General features: G+C 32.5%; 3 protein-coding genes across 3 annotated transcripts; 2 read left to right on the forward strand and 1 right to left on the reverse strand.

Moving 5' to 3' along the window:
* Positions 1-246: 246 nt before the first annotated feature.
* On the forward strand, positions 247-2922 carry HSPC300 (haematopoietic stem/progenitor cell protein 300). The gene is made up of 3 exons (XM_072532596.1): positions 247-395; positions 450-532; positions 2790-2922. Exons 1-3 carry the CDS (start codon positions 272-274, stop codon positions 2814-2816), a joined length of 234 nt encoding a protein of 77 aa, XP_072388697.1. The 5' UTR covers positions 247-271; the 3' UTR covers positions 2817-2922.
* Positions 2847-3633, forward strand: LOC140441712 (ATP synthase subunit s, mitochondrial). Its single transcript, XM_072532595.1, has one exon. The coding sequence runs from the start codon at positions 2847-2849 to the stop codon at positions 3423-3425; it is 579 nt and encodes a 192-aa protein (XP_072388696.1). The 3' UTR covers positions 3426-3633.
* A 5253-nt stretch (positions 3634-8886) lies between these two features.
* Positions 8887-20356, reverse strand: mtTFB2 (mitochondrial transcription factor B2). Its single transcript, XM_072531131.1, has 7 exons — positions 19945-20356; positions 19548-19695; positions 18312-18451; positions 17333-17482; positions 15909-16042; positions 12165-12293; positions 8887-9264 (listed from the first exon to the last, which is right to left on the reverse strand). Exons 1-7 carry the CDS (start codon positions 20305-20307, stop codon positions 9099-9101), a joined length of 1230 nt encoding a protein of 409 aa, XP_072387232.1. The 5' UTR covers positions 20308-20356; the 3' UTR covers positions 8887-9098.
* Between the last annotated feature and the right edge of the window lie 883 nt (positions 20357-21239).

The raw sequence follows: 21239 nt of genomic DNA on the forward strand, positions 1-21239 counted from the left end.
TAACACAGATCTCCATTATCAAGACGTATGATACATAATTGCCAATATCATTTTCAAATAACAGTATAATTTTTCAATAGAAATTAGGTTTTATGTCAAAGAAATATTTGCTAAAAAAAAATTCATTCGTAACAGTTTCGGAAAAATAATGACGGTAATTTCGATACAATCGAGTTTATAATCGATTAATCTTCTCGAACTGTGAAATGTCTAAGAATAAAAATATTTTCTATCTGTCAAGTGTCAATGTGTCAATTACTCAATTCTAAAAATGGCATCCTCAAATAGGGGAGAGGCAGTCCAAAAACAAATTCAGCAAGATTGGGTAAATAGAGAATACATAGAAATAATTACTATTAGTATCAAGAAAATTACAGACTTTTTAAACTCGTTTGGTAAGTTTCGATTTGTAAATCACAGAGTCTGTGTTCTATTGTCAAATTTTTCAGATTTGTCCTGTCGCTCAAAACTTGCTGGTTTGAACGAGAAACTAACCATACTCGAGCGAAAAATTGATTATTTGGAAGCTTGTGTAAGTAAAATGTGCATGAATTATAAATTTCTATACTCTACTCCTACTCACTAAGTTTCTATACTATAATGAGCCATTTTATTTTACAAAACTTTTTTGTAAAACCCATTTACTTTTTACAAAGTTAATAATTAAATTGCGTAGGACTAGAGTATAGTAATCTATAGTAGAAAAACACACGAGTGGTATAAGAAACATTTTATTAAAAGGGAACCAACCTGAAACTTTGGGTTAGTAATCAAACTTTTGATTTAAATATAACTTCACATATATATTAATGTGTCTGCAAAACCAAATAAACAATTGTAGAAATTGATTTTAAATCAAATTCTAATAGTTCAATTAAAATTTTAATAATTTTCAAGAGGTCAGTCAATAAATAGCTCTTTCTCTTTCTATCCCTCTCTTGTCTACTACATTTTTGTTTCTCATTTTTTCCCATTTCTCAACTCATTTGTGATTTGTATAGTAGAGTATTATATTATCTTTTTACCAGTTACAACTGGTTTTGATTTTCATTTATATGTATGCATTGTTTATTTGTTGGTATAACTATAACATTTCAGTATTACTTTTTAATAAATATGGACATTAGAATTTGCCTATTACCACTTCATTTGTAAAACAGACTAATTGGATCAAGAAAGAGTCTTTGAAAAAATTGTGGAGTATTCCTAGCTTAAATTGCTTATTGGATAAACTGTTTTAAAGGCTGCCAAAGTAGATGCATTTTTCCAAGTGTGTTTTTTGGTAAAATAAAATAATGGTTCAGTTACCTTTAGATAAACTGTTTAAAATATTGCCTAACTGCCTAGTTTGGCAATATGTATCGCAAGTAATTTCAATATAGCTGTCATAATTTTTTTAATCCAAAATTATTTTTTTGCAATGGATTAAGTACTAAATTTCTTGATAACTTCCACTTCTTAATAACATAATTGATAATGACTAGAAGTAAAACAAATACAATAATTTATCACAAAACAAAAGTAGGTATTCTTTTTTAAGTTTACCTTGTGCAGCACCAATCCTTTCTGGTATTTGTGAAGTATGACAGGTGTTTCTGGAGTCGGAACATTGATTTGATTGCTATATAGTTGTAACCACAGAAATGAAAAAAATCTTAGAAATACACTTCCTGAAGCAGTTAGCTAGCTAATGGAGGTTATGTTTGTCCCAATAAGACACAGTACTCAGTGAATTAAAGTTATCAAGAAAATAAAACAGAGAAATTAGAAAGGGGGGACTCACTTTACAGACACTTAACCCTCTTTCAGGACCAAATAAGAGTGTACTCTCAAAAAATTTTCCAGTAATTTTTTTTTCCACAACCGCCTAAAATCGGTGCAGTTCTTAAAAGGTTTATCTGAAAAATATAGTGGATGATTATTCTGAAGTTGGTTATTGGTTATATGATTGGTTATTGATCAGTGTAGTAGTAGCTCGGGAGACTGAGATCTCGGAAGCCCTGAAGAAGACATCAAAGAGGATGTAGAAAGCTCGGCGCAATGATAACCGACGTGGTTTAACCCGGAAGATTGTTGAGTTTAATATTAATTCTTATAATAGTATTAATCTTAGCTCTAGGATTAATCGCGTCGATTATCACTGCCGAGCTCCCAGACACTACTACACTGATCACTAATCAATGCATTACTGCTACTGGGACCAGCGGACGCTTCATTTATATCGTCGATGGTGACATGGTTTGGGTGGAGGTTGGCGCTAACATTTCTGACGGTAGGATTGAGATGTCTCCATGTCGAAGGTAACCGGAAGCTATCATCTCTTTTATTGAGACAATTTGGCTTTTTTTAATTTCTATGAATTCTAGGATAATTCCCGGTTTATAGAAGCGGATGGGGCGGCTATGTATGAAGATGGTGTTGACCTAGAGCTGAAATTGAATCGGAATTGCGAACAGAAATAAAATGTCCATAAATCCTATTTTAGATTCTTCCAAAGAGATGACGGCATCTAGTATAAATGAACCGTACGCTATTCCCATTAGCAGTAATGCATTGATAAGTGATCGGTGTAGTGGTGTCTGGGGGTTCGGGACACAGAGATCTCGGAAGCCCTGGATAAGACATCAGAGAGAATATCGAAAGCTCGGCGCATTGATAATCGACGCGGTTCAACCCGGCAGCCTGTTATGTTTAATATTAATTCTTGTATTAATTGTAGCTTTAGGTTTAAATCAAACCACCTTCTTTGTATTATTCTGTATTTATTTAACTGTATATTTTTTTTTCAGGTGACAAAAGGAGAAACACTTACATGAGACCAGCTAGTTTAATCCATTCTCATAATCATGTTGTCTTTTTCTCGATTTTTAGGGTGTTTACCATCAAAAACTTTACATCAAAATAGAACATTGTTTTACTGGATTAATTTACAATTTAACTCATTAGATATTGAACGTAAAAAAAAGTTAGGACCTGATCGTACATGTGCGGAATGGATATTAAGAAATGGTGGCTCTGTGAAATTTGTTAGTTTTAAGGGTTATTTAACAGACTATAATGAGTTGCCTCTGGAAGGTACTCTTCTTCGTGTGAAAGAAGTAGATGCTTCAAATACAAGCATTATGCATTCTGGATTTGAACACTTTAATGGTTGCAAACACATAGATTTGTTAAAATTACACAAGTGTGCTTATGTTGATGATAAAGCTTTAGAACAGTTGCATTATTTAAAAGATTCTTTATGTAAATTACAAGTTAGTTGTTGTCCAAATGTAACAGATAAAGGAATTTTGAGTTTAGGGGTTTTAAGAAAATTGGCCAAATTAAATATATGTGACCTTACTTCTGTTAAATCATTAGAGGATACTGTACAAACTTTAAAAACTAGTTTGCCTCATTGTGAAATAGCATGTTCTACTGGATGAACAATTTTTGGGCCTTGTAGATATAAATGTGCATTGTAAATATATACATATTTTCATTTTTACATATAATACATTTGTAACGCAATCGTTTTTTAAAACAAAAATATTTTGTATTATTAATATATGAAAGTATATTTATTGTCTACAAGGTGAAACATAAATGTATTATCTTTAGTTTTTATCTCAAATATATTTTATTTCATTTTCAGATGCATTTTGATTTATTTTGTGACTTGTTCCTTTTCTGTCCTATTGCTGTCCATTAATATTTTCCTTGTGTATGTTGTTTTACTTTCGAGAGTGAATAAGCAGTCTTATTCTTTATTTCCTATGACCATCGATCGCGATGCAGATCTTCCTCGCAGTGAGCGCAGTAAAGTACCACAATTGTGGCAAGTGCCTCATGTTTTAATGATTTTTCATAGGCCAGTAACATTGACTGACTGTTCAAAGAATATACGTTCAGATAGAAGACATCTTTATATGAAATAAATTTCAATAATTTTACTGGTCTAGTTTTAAACTGTTCAAATGTTTTGGCAAAGATTTGGGTTCTAGGGAAAATGTATCGTTGTCAGCGTGTATAGGGGTGTATAGCGTGTTGACAGGGGTTTCATAAAGCAGAAAAAAGAATTGTTTGTAGTATTACTAGTGAAAGGAGTTTTTGTTTACTTTGTGTTAATTGTAAGTAATTTAGTTTAATTCAATTTGGTGACAAATAATAAATATGACTGACAGTAGTAATAGTGAACATATATCAAAAAGAAACGTCACAATTTAACACCCGATGAAAAAACTATGATTGGAAATGTGTTTCAAGGACTTCAGACCAGAGAACAAAATATTAATGTAAACGATGTAGTTACATTATGTAGTATTTTGACAAAAGTTTCCGAAGCTAATGTGTACAGAGTAATTAAAACAGACGATAATACTACTTTGAATGTTGAGACAAGAGGAAGCAAAAATTGGATGATATAATCAAACGGGCCATTCGTCATGCAGTACGTGAATTTTATTTCAAAAAGGAAATACCAACTATAAAAAAAATTACTTCTCATCAATCTAATGAAAATATTCCAAAAATATCAAGACGTGTTTTGTTACGTACTTTACGTGAAATGAACTTTGGGTATTTAAAGAGGAGTAGTACCCTTATTGAAAAAGAAGAAATCATTTTATGGCGCACAAAGTATCTGAAACAAATAGCAGAATTTCGAAGAGATAGAAAAAAACATACAGATGAAACATAGTTAAATGAAGGACATAGTGTGACAAAAATTTGGCAGGGTTTAAGTAAATATGAAAAATAAACGATAAGCTTTCATAGATGGTTTGTCGACAGGTTTAAAAGCCCCATCTGGAATGGGAAAACGCCTTAGGGGAAACTGGGGGAATATCGCGCATCAGTATCTTGGCAACACGGCGTTAGTATTGCAACATTCAACACAGTACGCCGTCTCGTATTTGCTAGCCGACCACATGTTTGTAATATGACTGCATTCGTAGTATTGGTTTAGACAAGGTCACAGATTGTTTGTTTTTCAAGACTTTGATGTAATTTTCGACTAATCTTTAACAAGCGGTAAGTGCTTTTGATATTAATTTTCATTAAAACTAAACAGTGATTATTTTGCTTTATTGGTATAGATAATTTCACGTACAAAAATAATGCATTGTATTTAGTCATTAACGAACAGTGATAAGTTAAGTTAGGTTACTCACTTAGGGGGAATACCGCGCAGCTGTGTCGGGGTAATTTCGTTCTGCGCGGTATTACCCCGTGCAAGAATTTTTGCTGATATAGTGTTTTTATTGCAGTTTAGATTCCAAAATGCGCCGTGCTTACGTTCGGAAAACTGAAAAATCAAAATGTACAGAAGATGAACTAAAAGCTGCGATCACTACTATACGATCTGAGCAAAAAATACGAGAAGTAGGTCGATTATTCAATATTTCAGAATCCACTCTACGTGACAAACTAAAGTCCAATAGCCATAAAAAAATAAAACTTGGCAGGAAACCAATTTTTAATGATGACCAGGAATCCACCATAGTCAACCATGTTAAAAAGTTAGCGAATATGTTTTTTGGAGTCACAGGATCAGAAGTAAGGCGTTTAGCATACCAGTTTGCTGAAGAGAATAAAATAAAACACCGTTTCGACTCGATAAAGATAGATCGCTGGTGAAGATTGGTTAGAACTCTTTTTTAAAGCATCATCCAGACATTAGTGTTAGAAAGCCCGAAGGTACCAGTCAAAACCGCATTTCTGCATTCAATGAAGATGGAGGGTGAACGATTTTTTAACAATCTGCTCACAGTTATGGAAAAGTTCAAATTTCCTGAGAGTCGAATTTTTAATGTAGATGAAACGGGCATTTCTACGGTCCAGAAACCATCAAAAATTTTGGCACCAAAGGTCAAAAGCAAGTAGGATCCGTAATATCTTGGGAAAGAGGGAAAAATGTTACCATAGTATGCGCTATAAATGTTTCAGGACAGTTTGTCCCTCCTATGTTCACATTCCCTCGAATACGTGTGAATCCACAATTAATGAGAGGAGGTCCAATTGGAGCAAACTACAGATATTCAAAAAATGGTCGGATAAATGAAGAGCTATTTTTCGACTGGATAAAACATTTTTGTCAGCATATAAAGACCTCGAAAGAACATCCAGTGCTTCTCATATTGGATAACCATGGGAGTCACTTTCCTTTGGAGATTTATACTTACTGCAGGTCACACGAAATTGTTATGGTTTCACTTCCCCCTCATACCTCACACAGGCTTCAACCTCTTGACCTAACTTTTTTTGGGCCCCTAAAGAATGCTTTCAATCGTGAGTGCGACTTGTATCTGAGAACTCATACTGATGAAATGATCACACATTTTGAACTTGCTTCCATTTTTAACAGAGCGTACCTGAGAGTTGCCACGATGGACAAAAAAATATCCGGGTTCCGTGCTGCTGTAATATGGCCCATAGATCCTAATAAATTCTCTGAAGATGATTTCAGCTTAATAGATCACACTGAAGTTTCAGATATGCACGTTGTAATGGACTTAGAAACCGACGTTACCAATGATGACAGGGCCCTTGATCAGTCGAGATGTGACGAAACTGCAGAGAACTCCACCGAGAAATACCGAACCCCAACCGGGACCATCGAGATGTAATGAAACTATGCTCCATCTTATAATGCCAAATTGAAATCAAACCAGCAAGCTGCTCCCCAGCCTGGAACGTCAAGAAATATTAAAACTCAGTCTAGTATACCCATTGAAAAGCTAGCTCCTCTTCCTTCCAAATTTATAAAGAAAAGTTCCAAATCACGTGCAAAACAATACTTAGAAATTTTCACTTCCACGCCACTAAAAACGAAATTAGAAATAAAACAAGAAAAGAGAAATATTAAGAAAAAAACTGAAGAGGCCAAAAAAAATGAAACCAACAAAAAAACGACAGGAACCGTAGGAAAACTGGCTACTAAAGCAAAAAAACGACCTGTACGCAAGAAAGCTGGAGTTAAAAACTTACATTTTGATGATTCTGAGTCTAAAAGTTATGATGAGAGTAAGCTTTGTGATGATGATGAATCAGATTATGTAGATCTAACATTAGAAAATGAGGAGTATTTGATGGGCGGTGAATTCGGACGAGACAAAGAAATTTGGTACCGTTGTGCAATGTGTTCGAATTGGGCTCATTCAGAATGTTGGGACTCAGCAGTTAATTAGAAGAAATCTGTTTTGTTTACAATATTTGCTTTATTACAATAATTTTTTTTTTCGAATAAAGATTTATTTAATTCTGCGCAGAATTACCCCGTACTTGGGGGAATACCGCGCAATGACAGTTTTTTAAAGTAAATTTTTTTCTTCAAAATCCGTTAAACTTTAATCCTATTTTTTATGGGAATAACGTTCCCAATAGATACAAGTTTCAGTAGTTAAATTATGGAAGTTTGTTTGCACATAGGAAACTTTTTGTAAGTATTTTACCTTAGGTGCGCAGAATTCCCCCGGTTTCCCCTATTATTAGCTATATTGGTAGCGACTCAGGATTTGTTAAAGGAGGTTTAAATGCATTTGTATCTAAAAATACTGGAGATTACCATGAGGAAATATATGCAGATCATTATGAAAAATAGTTTTCAGATATTCTGTTAAAAATGGAACCGGATATGTTGTTATGGATAATCACTGCCGGCGTGTAGAACAATTACCAACCACTAAATGAAGAAAAGCCGAGATTGCGGATTGGCTTACTAAAGAATATATTAAATTCAATGAAACAATTTTAAAAATCGAGTTACTAAACTTAGATACACATAAAGATAAATATATTGAATATGTAGTAGATGAAAAAGCGTGAGAAAGAGACGTAATTGTAGTTCGATTGCCGCCATACCATTGTGATTAAACCCGATAAAACTTATGTGGACTCAAATAATAAAGTAGCAAAGAACAATGCTACTTTCAAATTTAATGCTCTAAAAAGTCTGCTTAATAGTGCCGTCAGCAATGTGACCTCACATTTGTGGATAAAATGTATCGATCATGTAATGAAAGAAGAGCAGAATATGTGGAACCTTGATAACAATGAAATTTAGACAACCCTTTTTCTAATCCCATGTCAATAAATCTCATTTAACAATAGGAATTACGTTTAATCCTTGAATCAGTCATAAGTTTGTTAATTTAAACGGATAAAGGGTTTTCCCAAAAAAATATATTTAACAAGGATTAGTTTTCTTCATCTAAGGCATCTATATAATAATGAATCATTAAAGTCTCTTAATTGTATTGTAATAACATCATAATTATCTATGATTGGTAAATATTATATTTTAATTATCATTAGTTTTTTCATTCTTTTCTATACAAAAATTTTTGTCCTGATTATGGATCTACACGTGATGCAGAGCCTTTTATCAAGAATAGTGATAAGAAGAGATAGAGAATAGTGAAATAACTTGTTCGCCATTTGTTTAAAATTTTTTGGGACACACTGTATATCATATCTAACCCAAAATCATTCCCTTATCCTTTTAGTCATTAAATCGTTGTGTGAATTATTTGAAACTCATTTCTTTCCGATACCATACTAAAAATACCCAATATTAGTGTGATCATCCACATATTGACAACATTGCAAAAATTTCAATATCTAGCGATTGATTATCAAGCTTTAATGTTCGGGCAAATTCATTCCTCTTCTGGTCGAATACTTTCTCTCTCTACGTACAGAAAGCTCCACATTGTCACAAGATACTGTACTTACCTTAATTTTTTTCCGAATCTATATATCTGGGAACTGTTTATTTTATTAGCAATGAATAATCTAATATAACACTATTTCTTGATGCAGTCATATTTCCAAATAAAATTTTGCAACTGAGCAGGAACTTCCTCGTTCATACCCACCACGTAGAACATCTTTAGATATCGATACAATTTAAACAAACTTTTAATATATGTAAATATATATTTAATGAAATCTGAAATATACATGTGTATTGAAAAAAAAAATAAAAATTATCTTTTTATTTAAAAATATTCTCAAAATTTGTGTCTGATACAGAATCACTCTGTTTTGGTCACACGTCCCTTTATACCTAACATTTCATGTTTGGAAACGTCATTTATCAATTTTCTTCCAAAATTTGTTCAATCAAATTCATCTTGCAGATTTAATTTCTCTACCTCTCCAGCTATTTGTTTCTCTAATGCAACATCAGCTAAACTAGTCTCTACAGTTTCACTCTTTATCAGTTCGTTCTCAACCATTGCTGTAAAAGGACTACCTTCAAAAGAAGGAATATTGATGACTTCCCTAAAAACAACATATTTGTTAATATATATATATATATATATATATATATATATATATATATATATATATATATATATATATATATATATATATATATAAAGAAAAGAAATTTAATCTTTGCAGAAAAGTTAAATAGTAAACTATTTTTAACCAATATTTAACCAATATATATATATATATATATATATATATATATATATATATATATATATATATATATATATATCCTCTAAAATAACAGCTGAACTGGTAGATGAAAAAGGGGGGTTGAGGTTAGTTGGGTATACAGCTGATTAAAAGCCAAGTGTACTCTGTTTAACAATTCATTATATTTCGCCAATTTTCATTGGCATCGTCAGATGAGAGCTACAATTATTTAAAACATGGTAAAATACAATTTAATCATAGTTTGTTGTTTATATACTTACTTAATTGAGGTTAATGGCAGTGCGATTTATTTTAATACCATCAAGTAAAAATTTTTTTTTTGGAATAATGTTGATTGTAGTTGATGTTGATTACAAATTAAAATATAGGAAACAAATACAATGTAAATTAAAAATAAAACAGACACAACGTTTAGTTCGGTAAATGTCATTAAGGTTAAGTACTAGAATAACATTCGATATTTGATATTCTAGTACTTAACCTTAATGACATTTACCGAACTAAACGTTGTGTCTGTTTTATTTTTAATTTAAATTGTATTTGTTTCCTATATTTTAATTTGTAATCAACATCAACTACAATCAACATTATTCCAACAAAAAAATTTTTACTTGATGGTATTAAAATAAATCGCACTGCCATTAACCTCAATTAAGTAAGTATATAAACAACAAACTATTATTAAATTGTATTTTACCATGTTTTAAATAATTGTAGCTCTCATCTGATGATGCCAATGAAAATTGGCGAAATATAATGAATTGTTAAACAGAGTACACTTGGCTTTTGATCAGCTGTATACCCAATTAACCTCAACCCCCCTTTTTATATATATATATATATATATATATATATATATATATATATATATATATATATATATATATAGAAAAGAAATTTAATCTTTGCAGATTAGTTAAATAGTAAACTCTTAAATATTGGGGAAATCTATATATATATATATATATATATATATATATATATATATATATATATATATATATATATATATAATAGTTTTGAGTTTCTTGAACTGTACTATATTTAATATAAAATTAGTTTTTCTTGGGTTTAGGTTCAATAAATTATATTACATGTGGAACTAGATTTTATTTTCCATAGAAATCAACGTTTCGGCAGGAAACCCTTGCCTTTATCAAGATTCAAAACGTAAAACTGGACACTGACATTAATGAAGTGAGAGTCACTTCATTAATGTCATTGTCCTCTGAAGTTATGTGCACTTGTTTGTATAATTAAAAACCACGGAAATGTAACAGACTAAGCTTGACTATAATTTTAAGTAACACACTTTAATCTAACAAAAGGTGTAATTAGTTAATACTAATACAGGTGAAAATAGACTATATTTGAGAGAAAAATACTAAGCCCAATAAATGAAACCTCTCAGTGGGCAGGACATCTGGCCAGAGCAAATAAAGCCATCCTGTAAGACGTACCCTATTAGCGAAACCCGAAGGAAGTAGACCAAGGTAGGGACATACGGATGAAAGGATGCCACGAAAATCGATGTGGCAAACTGGCACCCAGCTGTAATGAATAATGCATAAGAAGGGAAATAAAGCAGTGTACGAAAACTACAGGGGTATTACTTTTCTGAATATAACATATAAAGTACTCGGCAGAGTCATAAGAAGTAGACTGGAAAGGTACTTCTTACGTATGACCTGAATACCAGGGCAGATCCACCATAGATCAAATATATGTGTTAAAAATGATTCAGAGCAGTACTTACGAGCAACAGTTAAAGCTAAACCTCCTCTTTATAGATTTCAAACAAGCTTACGATTCTGTGATAAAAGGGGGTCTGTACCATGCCCTAAGAGTACTTGGAATTCCGTGATGATCAGACTAGTAAAAATGACCTTAATGAAGACATACAATAGAGTAAAGATAGAAGGAAGCCTAACAGGAAAATTTGAAGTAAGAAGGGGACTAAAGCAGGAGATCCGCTGTCCACAATACTCTTTAATTTCTTGCTGGAGGAATAATGAGAGAGAGTGTAATACGAACGAAAGGTATGATTTATGACAACAGAAGCCAGATCCTGGCCTTTGCCGACGATAAAGTGTTAATGGCAAGAACTAAAGGGGAACTGCTGGGGATTGTATGGATTGATTATTAATGAGCAAAAACAAAGTATATGGAAATGGGGCAGGCCACATATGAAGACACATATCTGAAGACTACCACAAACAATGAGAGTAAATAGTATTGCTTTAAAAAGGTGACAAACTACTTAGCGCAAAGAAAACATCTCCAAAGAGGCAAAATTGAGACTATGCCGAACAGTGATCCAAACCACGGTCCTGTACGGAAGCGAAACATGAGTTATGAACAAAAATCAAGAAAATATGCTGAACATCTGGGAACAGAGAGTTTTATGAAAGATATTCGAAGGAGTAAAAGACTGAAGATATTTGGAGAAGACGAACAAATGCAGAGATCGGAGAGCTGTATGGGAAACCAGAAATTAGCCAGATCGTCAAATCAAAGAGACTTAGATGGTTAAGCCATCTTGCGAGAATGACAGATGGAAGGTGGGCAAAGGACTCAGGAGCAAAAGAAAATGGAGGAAAACAGTAGAAAAATTCCAAGTCATGGCCCTCTAGGGCATGTTGAGCTGTATATATGTAATGTTTATGACATATTTGATACAGATACTACGTGCCTAATTAGAGATAGACAAAAAACAAAATCATATTACTTACTTAAATACTGCTAATATTTGTAGTGGAGTTAAGTCCCTAAATCTTGTGAAAATACTAATATCTTTATAATATTCATTATGTTTCAATTTAGGAAGTATAACGTTCAATCCACTGTTAGGAACCCATTTTCTAAAACGTACAAATTATGAAATTTATGTAGAGTTCACTTCTAAGGTATCTCCCAACAACTATTTTCTGAACCATCAAATTTAAATTACTAAATTTAAAGTACCTGTTTATTATTTTTACATTATTTTAGATACATTATTGTTATGTAATTATTTTACATTCTTATAAAATAATTTTAAACGGGATCATATGGCAAATCATACATTATTGAAGCGAAGCTTCTATACTGGCGTTATATTTCTTTTTTATGTATAGTAAAATGCTGAAAGAAAAATATTACGTAGGATACTGAGCCCAATAAGTGAAAACAACAACTGGGGAATTAGGTATAATAGAGAAATATACGAGCAATATAGCGAACCAACTCTAGCACAAAACACTAAACTGCAGAGATTACGGTGGGCAGGACACGTGGTCCGCATGCATGAGAATAGAATCCCCAGAAAATTACTAAATGCAAGAATACAGGGAAAACGACCTGTTGAAAGATCTAAAAAGAGATGGGAAGACGAAGTCGATGAGGATGCCAGGAACTGCCTGGGAACGCGTTCATGGAAAAGAACAGCGGTAAATCGAAATGATTGGAGAAGCCTGTTGAAGGGGGCCAAGGCCCGATTTGGGCTGTAGTGCCATTCTTCTTCTTCTCGTAGCACTACAAACCGGGGTGGGTTTTGGCTGACTGCACAACTTGCTTCCATCTTGAACGGTCGTCCATAATAGTTAGGTCAGTGGGCAGCCCCATTGTTCTTAGATCTGACCATATATTGTCTCTCCATCGCATTCGTGGACGTCCTAAGGGTCTTCTTCCTGTTGGGGCTTCCTCCCATATTAATTTGGCAAGGCGGTTATTAGGGAGTCTATGGACATGGCCAGCCCATCTAAGACGTTGTGATTTAATTTCTTGAACTATATCGCTCGCTCTATACATCTGCTTGACCTCAGCATTTGTTCTCATTCGGTATTGGTTGCTATTAATGTCGTGATAAGGCCCAAAGATTCTTCTGAGGATTTTCCTCACAAAACATCTAAGTTTTCTTTCAGTTTCTTTGGTTGTAGTGCCATTGGATGGATGGAAAATGCTGAGGCGAGCGTCACGGAACTAGCGATACGAGAAGGCGTCACAAAATAACGGTTCTTCACATCGATTCACTACTCTCGATCAATGCATTTCTACTCATCATATATTTATTCTAATAAAAGTAAAGTAAAATACAAACATTAAATATGAAGTAAAAAATTAAAAGTCACAAATGTCATCCAATTAATAACAATATTGAATCATCTGTTTAAATTTTTATGACACTTCGCATTTTAAAATAATTTCATATAAATATAATTATTATTTTTAAACATCTTATTTTATTATTAATTTAATATTTCGTCTGAATTTGACAGGTCTGTCAGAAGTAAACAACGTATGCTTTGTTAATGCATTAACAGATATAGTTAGTATTCAATTTTAAAAATATTTGAATTTTAAAAATACAGAATACATAGTATGAAGCTCCGCGCTAATCTACTATACCGTCTACAGTTTTTTTTTCTTTTTCGCAGTTTCAAAATGGCAACTGTTCATAGTTGAACATTATAAAAACAATGAACAAGTACATATCTTAGTTCAATTTTATTGTTCAGAAAATAATTGACGGAAAGAATTAGACGCGCTCTGTATAAGAATTGTTTGTAAATTTACAGTAAAGTGGCTCTGTAGATTTCAGATGATGTTTTGCCGAGCCATCGGCGTAGATCTTTGAGCCAGGAATTCTGTCTTCTACCTACTGATCTCCTCCCTGAATTTTGCCTCGAATGATTAACAGAAGTATTTCATATCTATCTCCTCGCGTTGGTGTCCAATATACATTAACTTACGCTTTTTGATCGTTGGCATCAGCTCCTTGTTCTTCTGAATTCTGTTAAGAACTTCGGCATTTGTAATAAAGGCTGATTTATGTTAGAACGAGCCGTGTACGAAACGGCTGTCCTCCGGGACGCCTTGAAGAATAGTGTGATATTTAAGACATTGGGTAGTTTATACTACAACGGGACAGGGAGGCAACGAGGACGGGCGCCGTCTACCGGCTGGAGTCGCCATGTGGGTGAAGATTCCTTTCCCGTACCTGTCCCGTGCCCGCCCCACTCCGTCCTAACATAAACTACTTGTCAGTGGTCGCAACGTGCTATTTACGTTGTACTATTGTATTTTAATTGTTTTTGGCCAGTCCGGCTTGTCGGTGTGTTTATATAATAGTATATTATAGTTTTACATTCTACAATGAATAACGAACATTTGAATGTGTGAGGAAGTACCCAGATATTTATGATATGGCTCATCCGAAATACCTATACAGCAACAACAGAAGTTCATTGGGAAAAAAAATAGCCGAACTCTCCCTCCGATTTCCTTTTTACCCATTCTAGGTGGACTGCCCATCGCCTTTTCCTTCTTTCATCTTCATTCAAAGCTACAGCTATCGCTAGTATATTATTTTCGCTAGTTAGTATATCGCTATTTTTTTCATCCAGGAAATGTCTGGTATTCTTCTAGAAAGGCACATTTCGAAAGCGTCGATGCATTTCTCTAACGACATATTGATGGTCCAGTTTTCATAGCCGTAGAAATACAGCAGATCCTCAGGTTTAGGTTAAGGGCATGTCTGATTAAGAAGTTCTATATCTTTCTAGTCACTTCAAATCTTGACACAATTTCTTTCGTCGGATTGGAACTGCTTTTCAATAGAACACCCAGGTATCTAAAGGATGTCACTTGTTCAATGATACTGTTGTGTATTTGGAGGGTACTTGTGTTTGCATTTTCGAGAAAATCATTAATTTTGTCCTAGTTATGTTCATATATAGGCCGTAATGCTAGCTGCAATCTAAAATTTCGTTTATCAGTTGTTGGAATTCAAACTGTTGGCAATAACTACTTTATCGTTGTTGTTTCACCGGTGATTTTGATTCCAGTAGAGTTCCGTAATCATTCTTAAGTCACTCTCATCTACATCCGTTGTATTTCTACTAGGTTCCACTGTTTCCGCAGTCAAAAGCTTTACGATAGTCTATTAAGTATGCTTATATTTCCACGTTTAAGTCCCGGGCTCTCTGTGTAAGTACGTTGAGCGAGAATAGATCCTCTCGAGTTCCCAAACCGTACCTACTAAAGTACCTACTAAATACAATATTCGAATACAAAGACGTACTGTTTATTTATTTCGATAGATGGGTGTGACGATACCAAAATACGGCGATAGAGGAATTGAAGTCGTACTCGTACCTCAACGCAGTACGAGTACTTCGACAGGGATAAGGATGTCTATCTAGTTCAACACACCAGATAGAAAGAATACGCCAATATCGTTCAACGCACCAGATTGACGCAGTCAGAGGAAGGATTGTCAATCTCGCTCAACGCGCCAGATCGACTGGGTTCGGAAGGATTTGGGACACGTTCAACGCACCTGTCCCCAAGGTCAGATATTCTCAACTCAACGCGTCGAGAATGGTTAGCTGTCTTTCAGTTTCGACTTTTATACTATTCGAGACAGAACAAAAACATGTTTTGTTTAACACATAGGCGTACTCTAGACGATAAAATATATTATCGTCACAACTTACTCAACAGTCGGTATTACTCTGTTATTTCCAGTACCATAAAATTGCTTTAAGAAAAAGAACAAATATAAAATTTTATCCATTGGAACAGGCAGATCTTTCTTAAAATTCATTCTTACCAGTACCATATCTTCATTCTAAAATATATTATAAATTGTTATATGGTTATTTAATATCCTATATATATATATATATATATATATATATATATATATATATATATATATATATATATATATATATATATATATATCCTCGATAGATCCTCGAAAAAACAAGTGAATATAACATCGACACCCATCATCTCTTCATAGACTTTGAAAGCGCATATGACAATATAAACCGAGAATTCTTAATAAAAGCAATGAAAGAATTTAATATACCAACACAACTAATAGAACTGATGAAAGAATCTCTAAAAGTAGAAAGTAGAATCCGGATACAAAATGAATTAACGGAAACAATAGATGTGAAAAAGGGACTACGCCAGGGAGACGCTCTATCTTGTTCAACATCGTGCTCGAGAAAATACTGAGGGACACAACAGTCAATACACGAGGAACAATCATTAATAAAAGCGTGCAAATACTAGCATTTGCAGATGATGTTAACATAATCGCAAGATCAAGAAGAGAAATGATAGAGGCATACAACCAAATAGAACGAGCTGCACAAAATAGTGGTCTTAAAATCAATCAGACCAAAACAAAATATATGCAGGTAAGAAAAAACGCAGAAATAAGGCAGCCACAAAATATAACAATAGGAGAATACAACATAGAGGAGGTAAAAAACTTTATATACTTGGGATCCCTAGTCACGTCTGATAATAACGTTACGGAGGAAGTGAAGAGGCGAATATTTATTGCAAATAAATGTTACCATGGCTTAATTAGACACCTAAGATCAGATAACGTCGCAAGAAAGACAAAATGCCAAATATATAAAACCCTAATAAGACCGGTACTCACATATGGCTCAGAAACCTGGACACTTACTAAAAGAGAGGAAACGTTGTTAGCCACGTTCGAAAGAAAAATCTTGCGACACATTGCAAGGGCACAAAAGAAAACGGAATATGGCGAAGACGATACAACTCTGAACTATACAAAATATACCAGGATCCGGATATTATAACATTCATCAAAATAGGACGGCTGCGTTGGATAGGACATGTAGAAAGAATGGAAGAAGGCGAAATACCAAACAAAATATTCAAACAGATGCCAGTAGGAAAAAGAACAAGAGGAAGACTGAAACTGAGATACTTTGTCGAGCCAGTGATGATGATGATGATGATGATGATGATATATATATATATATATATATATATATATATATATATATATATATATATATATATATATATCAAAACATAATATGCCCCCCAAAGCAAGCAAGCTGTGTTCTCTAAAGTACTAACTTACCTTTAATTTTTTGTTTCCACGACATCTTTCCCAAGGCAAAAATATTCTTCTAGAAAATGTTTCCAATTTCTCAACGTCTAATATTAGTTGATATAATATTGATGCGACTTGGTAAATTCTTAAATTGTCCTGAGGAGTTGCTGTTAAGATCTACAAATATTTATCAACTGATAACCAAAATATGGCATTGACATGAAATGTAAAAGAAGTAAGTCATGGAAAAAAGCAGAGCACACTGTACACATTGAAATAAGATAAAGGTGAAGGGAAAATAGTACCATAAAAGTGTGAACAGTTAGAGCAATTAGTAATAACAAATGATAATTTTAATCCCGATAAGAAAAAATAAGGGAACTTATGGGTATGAACAAACCAAAAAAGGTTAACATACTATTACATGAATGAGAAACTAGTTCAACACAGCAAGGACTGTATTTAAAAATACAGTTCTATAAAAAAAATAGTAGTATCTTTTTTAATACTTACTACAATATTAAACAAGGTGCTTTTAAGAGTCTACACTCATTTATAAGTAAATGAGAGATATTAGCTCTTACTTACTTATAAATAAAAATTGAAAAAAAAAACTCTCCTTGATAGACCCATTGGAAAGAGAATAAGAGTAATACCCAGAACAAGGTTCTTTGATAACATCAGTGAAGACATGAGAAATATGGGAATACATGCTTGGCAGAGAAAGGCGATGGATAGGGAGGACTGGAGAGAAATTCTTGAGGAGGCTAGGACCCATGCAGCGTTGTAAAGCCAAAATGATGAGAGATATTAGCATTGTAGAGAATTTAGTAAAGATATTATAAGCAGCAACAACCTTTACTGTACAAAAATTAGGTACATAGTTCGTAATAATTTTAATAAACTTTACAATACAAATATTAGACATTTTTAACTGATTTAAATTAAATTTTAGAATAATTGTATCAATATTTAGAAAATCAATTTAAGCTACTTAAGTACTTACTTTATAATCAAATTCTCTTATAATGCCAAATATTTGCATTCTTCCATGCACTGAAGGACCTGTTTGTAGGGCTATAGATTTAATTAAATACTTCAAAAAATTTAAATTTGGCATTGTTCCCACCACAGTCATAGATGGATCTAAAAACATACAAATTTAATGTAATAAATTATCTGGATTTGTTTTTAATAGTCCTTTTTACATTATTTGGTTTTCAAACTGTTAATAAGCTTAGAAATTTGGTTATAAGATAAACAACCTAAACCATGGATAACAGACAAACCCACTGTTATAATATATTAAGGATTGAGCCTATTGATATTTTTACATGTAGCTGATGATAGACGTTGGTACTGATGTCACACTACTAGCTACAATGGCAATAATTTAATGTATTCTTTTTGGTAAATTAATACGTACGCACCTATGTGCCTATAAAATATATATGTTTTCATGTCATAAAAATATTTTTTTAATTTTACAATGTTACTTATCATTATATTGTTTATTCAGATGTAAATAACAACGAAAATAAATAATTATTGTATGTATGTGCCAAAAGAATTTTTTTCATTCACCACTGACATTCTGGAAACAAAATCAGCAGTTGTTACTAACTAATTTAGCTGTAAGTTTTTATCAACAGGTTCCATCCTTATTATATTATATCAATGGGCAAACCACTTGAAAAAAAAAATGATAAAGACCAAAAATAAAAATTGATATTATAATCAAAGGAAATGATAATGAAAGGTAAAACAATATTGGGACAAAGATAGGGAAATTAAAAAATCTGCACAAAACATCAAAAGAAAACATTTTTAAAATTTATAGTAAGAAGCTTAGAGGATTAGTAGCTTACATTTATAGAAATGAAAAAGGAGATGAAATACTTATACAAAATAACTAACAAATTTATTAAGAAACAGGTATCAGACTTGAAGGAGAAAATAAAGAATTATACAAAACACATAATGAGATCTTAACTGTATATTTAATCATTAGCCAAATATATGTGAGCTACTATTATTAATACTTCTAAAATTGTTTTTTAATGCTAGAATATTTAATATTAAAATGTTTGAAGTAATATATCAATACTGTGGAAAAACAGTAAACCTGAAGAGTTTATAAGAGCTATGCAGTATTTGCTATGAAACTGATGCAATGTAATGCAATAAGATGAATTGAATTTAAATTTTTTTCTGTAGCAAAAACATTTAATAAAATATTTACCATCTGTCCAAGCTTTCTTTGGTACGCCTTTAAGTAGAATATCCACTCTATTGATACCATCTTGCTTATCCAAAAAAGAAAACCTTCCTAAATGAAATAAATTCTTAGTAAACAACTCCACTCTTCCAGGAAATGCAGAATCAAAACTCTAAAAAACAAATGAAATCTTATTATATAAAAATGTATCCACAGACACTGATTCATGTAATAGTACTTTAGCTTTTAGAAGTAATGTTTCTTCAATAAAAAAATAGGGTTCACTCAAAATAACTTTTTAACACAAATGATAATACTTAGTAGAATATTGCATATAACTTATAAATGCATTCATTATTATAATATCCAAAACGGAATTATATTTTAAGCATTAATGAAGTAAATGTTAAGGAAATCTTACTTTCAGGTCTACCCTAAATTCAGGGCATGTTTCATACATCCTAACTCTCTTAACTCCCTTTTCTAACAACTCCGTTGTTATCAGACCTAGGCCAACATTACTTTCAGCTACAATTTGATCTTCTTTTACAAAAGGAATAACATTATCTGCAATAATCTTTGCAGTATTAGCACATATTAAGTAAAGGTGTTCATTGGCTACTTTGGAGGAAATGGATAAATATTTTTCTGGAATGTATTGTTTTATATTTGACAACTCAGGATGCTTTTCAAAGTATAAATCAATTAGTTTCGCATATCCTCTCTTAATTTTACTAAAATTATTATATAATTTTCTAAATTCAAAAATACTGTTTTGATTCATGTTGGGGGAGAGGTGAGATGATATACTTTTAACCTCACTAAATTGAAAAACGGTCTTCTATAGTCGGTTCACTCAGCTTGAGAAAATTTTGACAGAATCGTTATCGGGATATCGGGAATATAATAATCAAAGAATATAATATTTATTATGTAAGCTGGGAATATACAACACAAAAATTCCTATAATAGGGCCCTATTAAAATAATAGCTGAATAATAGTGAATAACGGGAGTATACATTCATCAATTTCGTTTAAAAGCTTTCGATTTGTAAATACTAATCTATAACTGTATGACTAAACAATTCAAAAATATGTTTAAATGTTTGTTTTAATGGATCTAGTTTTATTTTGTTAATAAGCTGCATGTAAAGACATGTAAAAAGTAAAACTTTTTTTAAATGTTTTATATTTTGATAAGGATTTTAGAAGTGGAAATCGTAAAATCAAAATAAACTTATTGTTTTAATTCAGCAATAGGTACTTATTCTTTAAATGCTTGATATATATATTCCATAGCCATTCATATTCAACGTAAAAATCTACTGCTTTATTAATTTCTGTTTCAGACCACTTACTTCACTTTTACACAAACACGTTAAATTCTTAAACGAGACGAATTTTTCTAGGCTAGACTATCTCAACACTTCTTCTGAACACATAAGTTTTAAGAAGAAATTATAACGAATTAAAAAGAAAAAATCTAGTAGAAGAGGAGGCTGAAAGACTAAAAGCCTTAAAGAAAGAATTAACCAGAGAAATAAGCGGAAGCACCGTTTCCGCAAATAGCGGAGGAAACCTTCCAAATAATAATTACGGAGGCACCAACAAACGGCTTCACAATGGAAGGGATAATGCAAGCAGGAAAGGAAAGAAATGGAAGAACCGGGTGTTTTTAGGCCAATATGCTTGCTAAATACACTAGGCAAGCTATT

This window comes from Diabrotica undecimpunctata, chromosome 5, assembly GCF_040954645.1.
Source record: "Diabrotica undecimpunctata isolate CICGRU chromosome 5, icDiaUnde3, whole genome shotgun sequence".
Taxonomy (NCBI): Eukaryota; Metazoa; Arthropoda; class Insecta; order Coleoptera; family Chrysomelidae; genus Diabrotica; species Diabrotica undecimpunctata.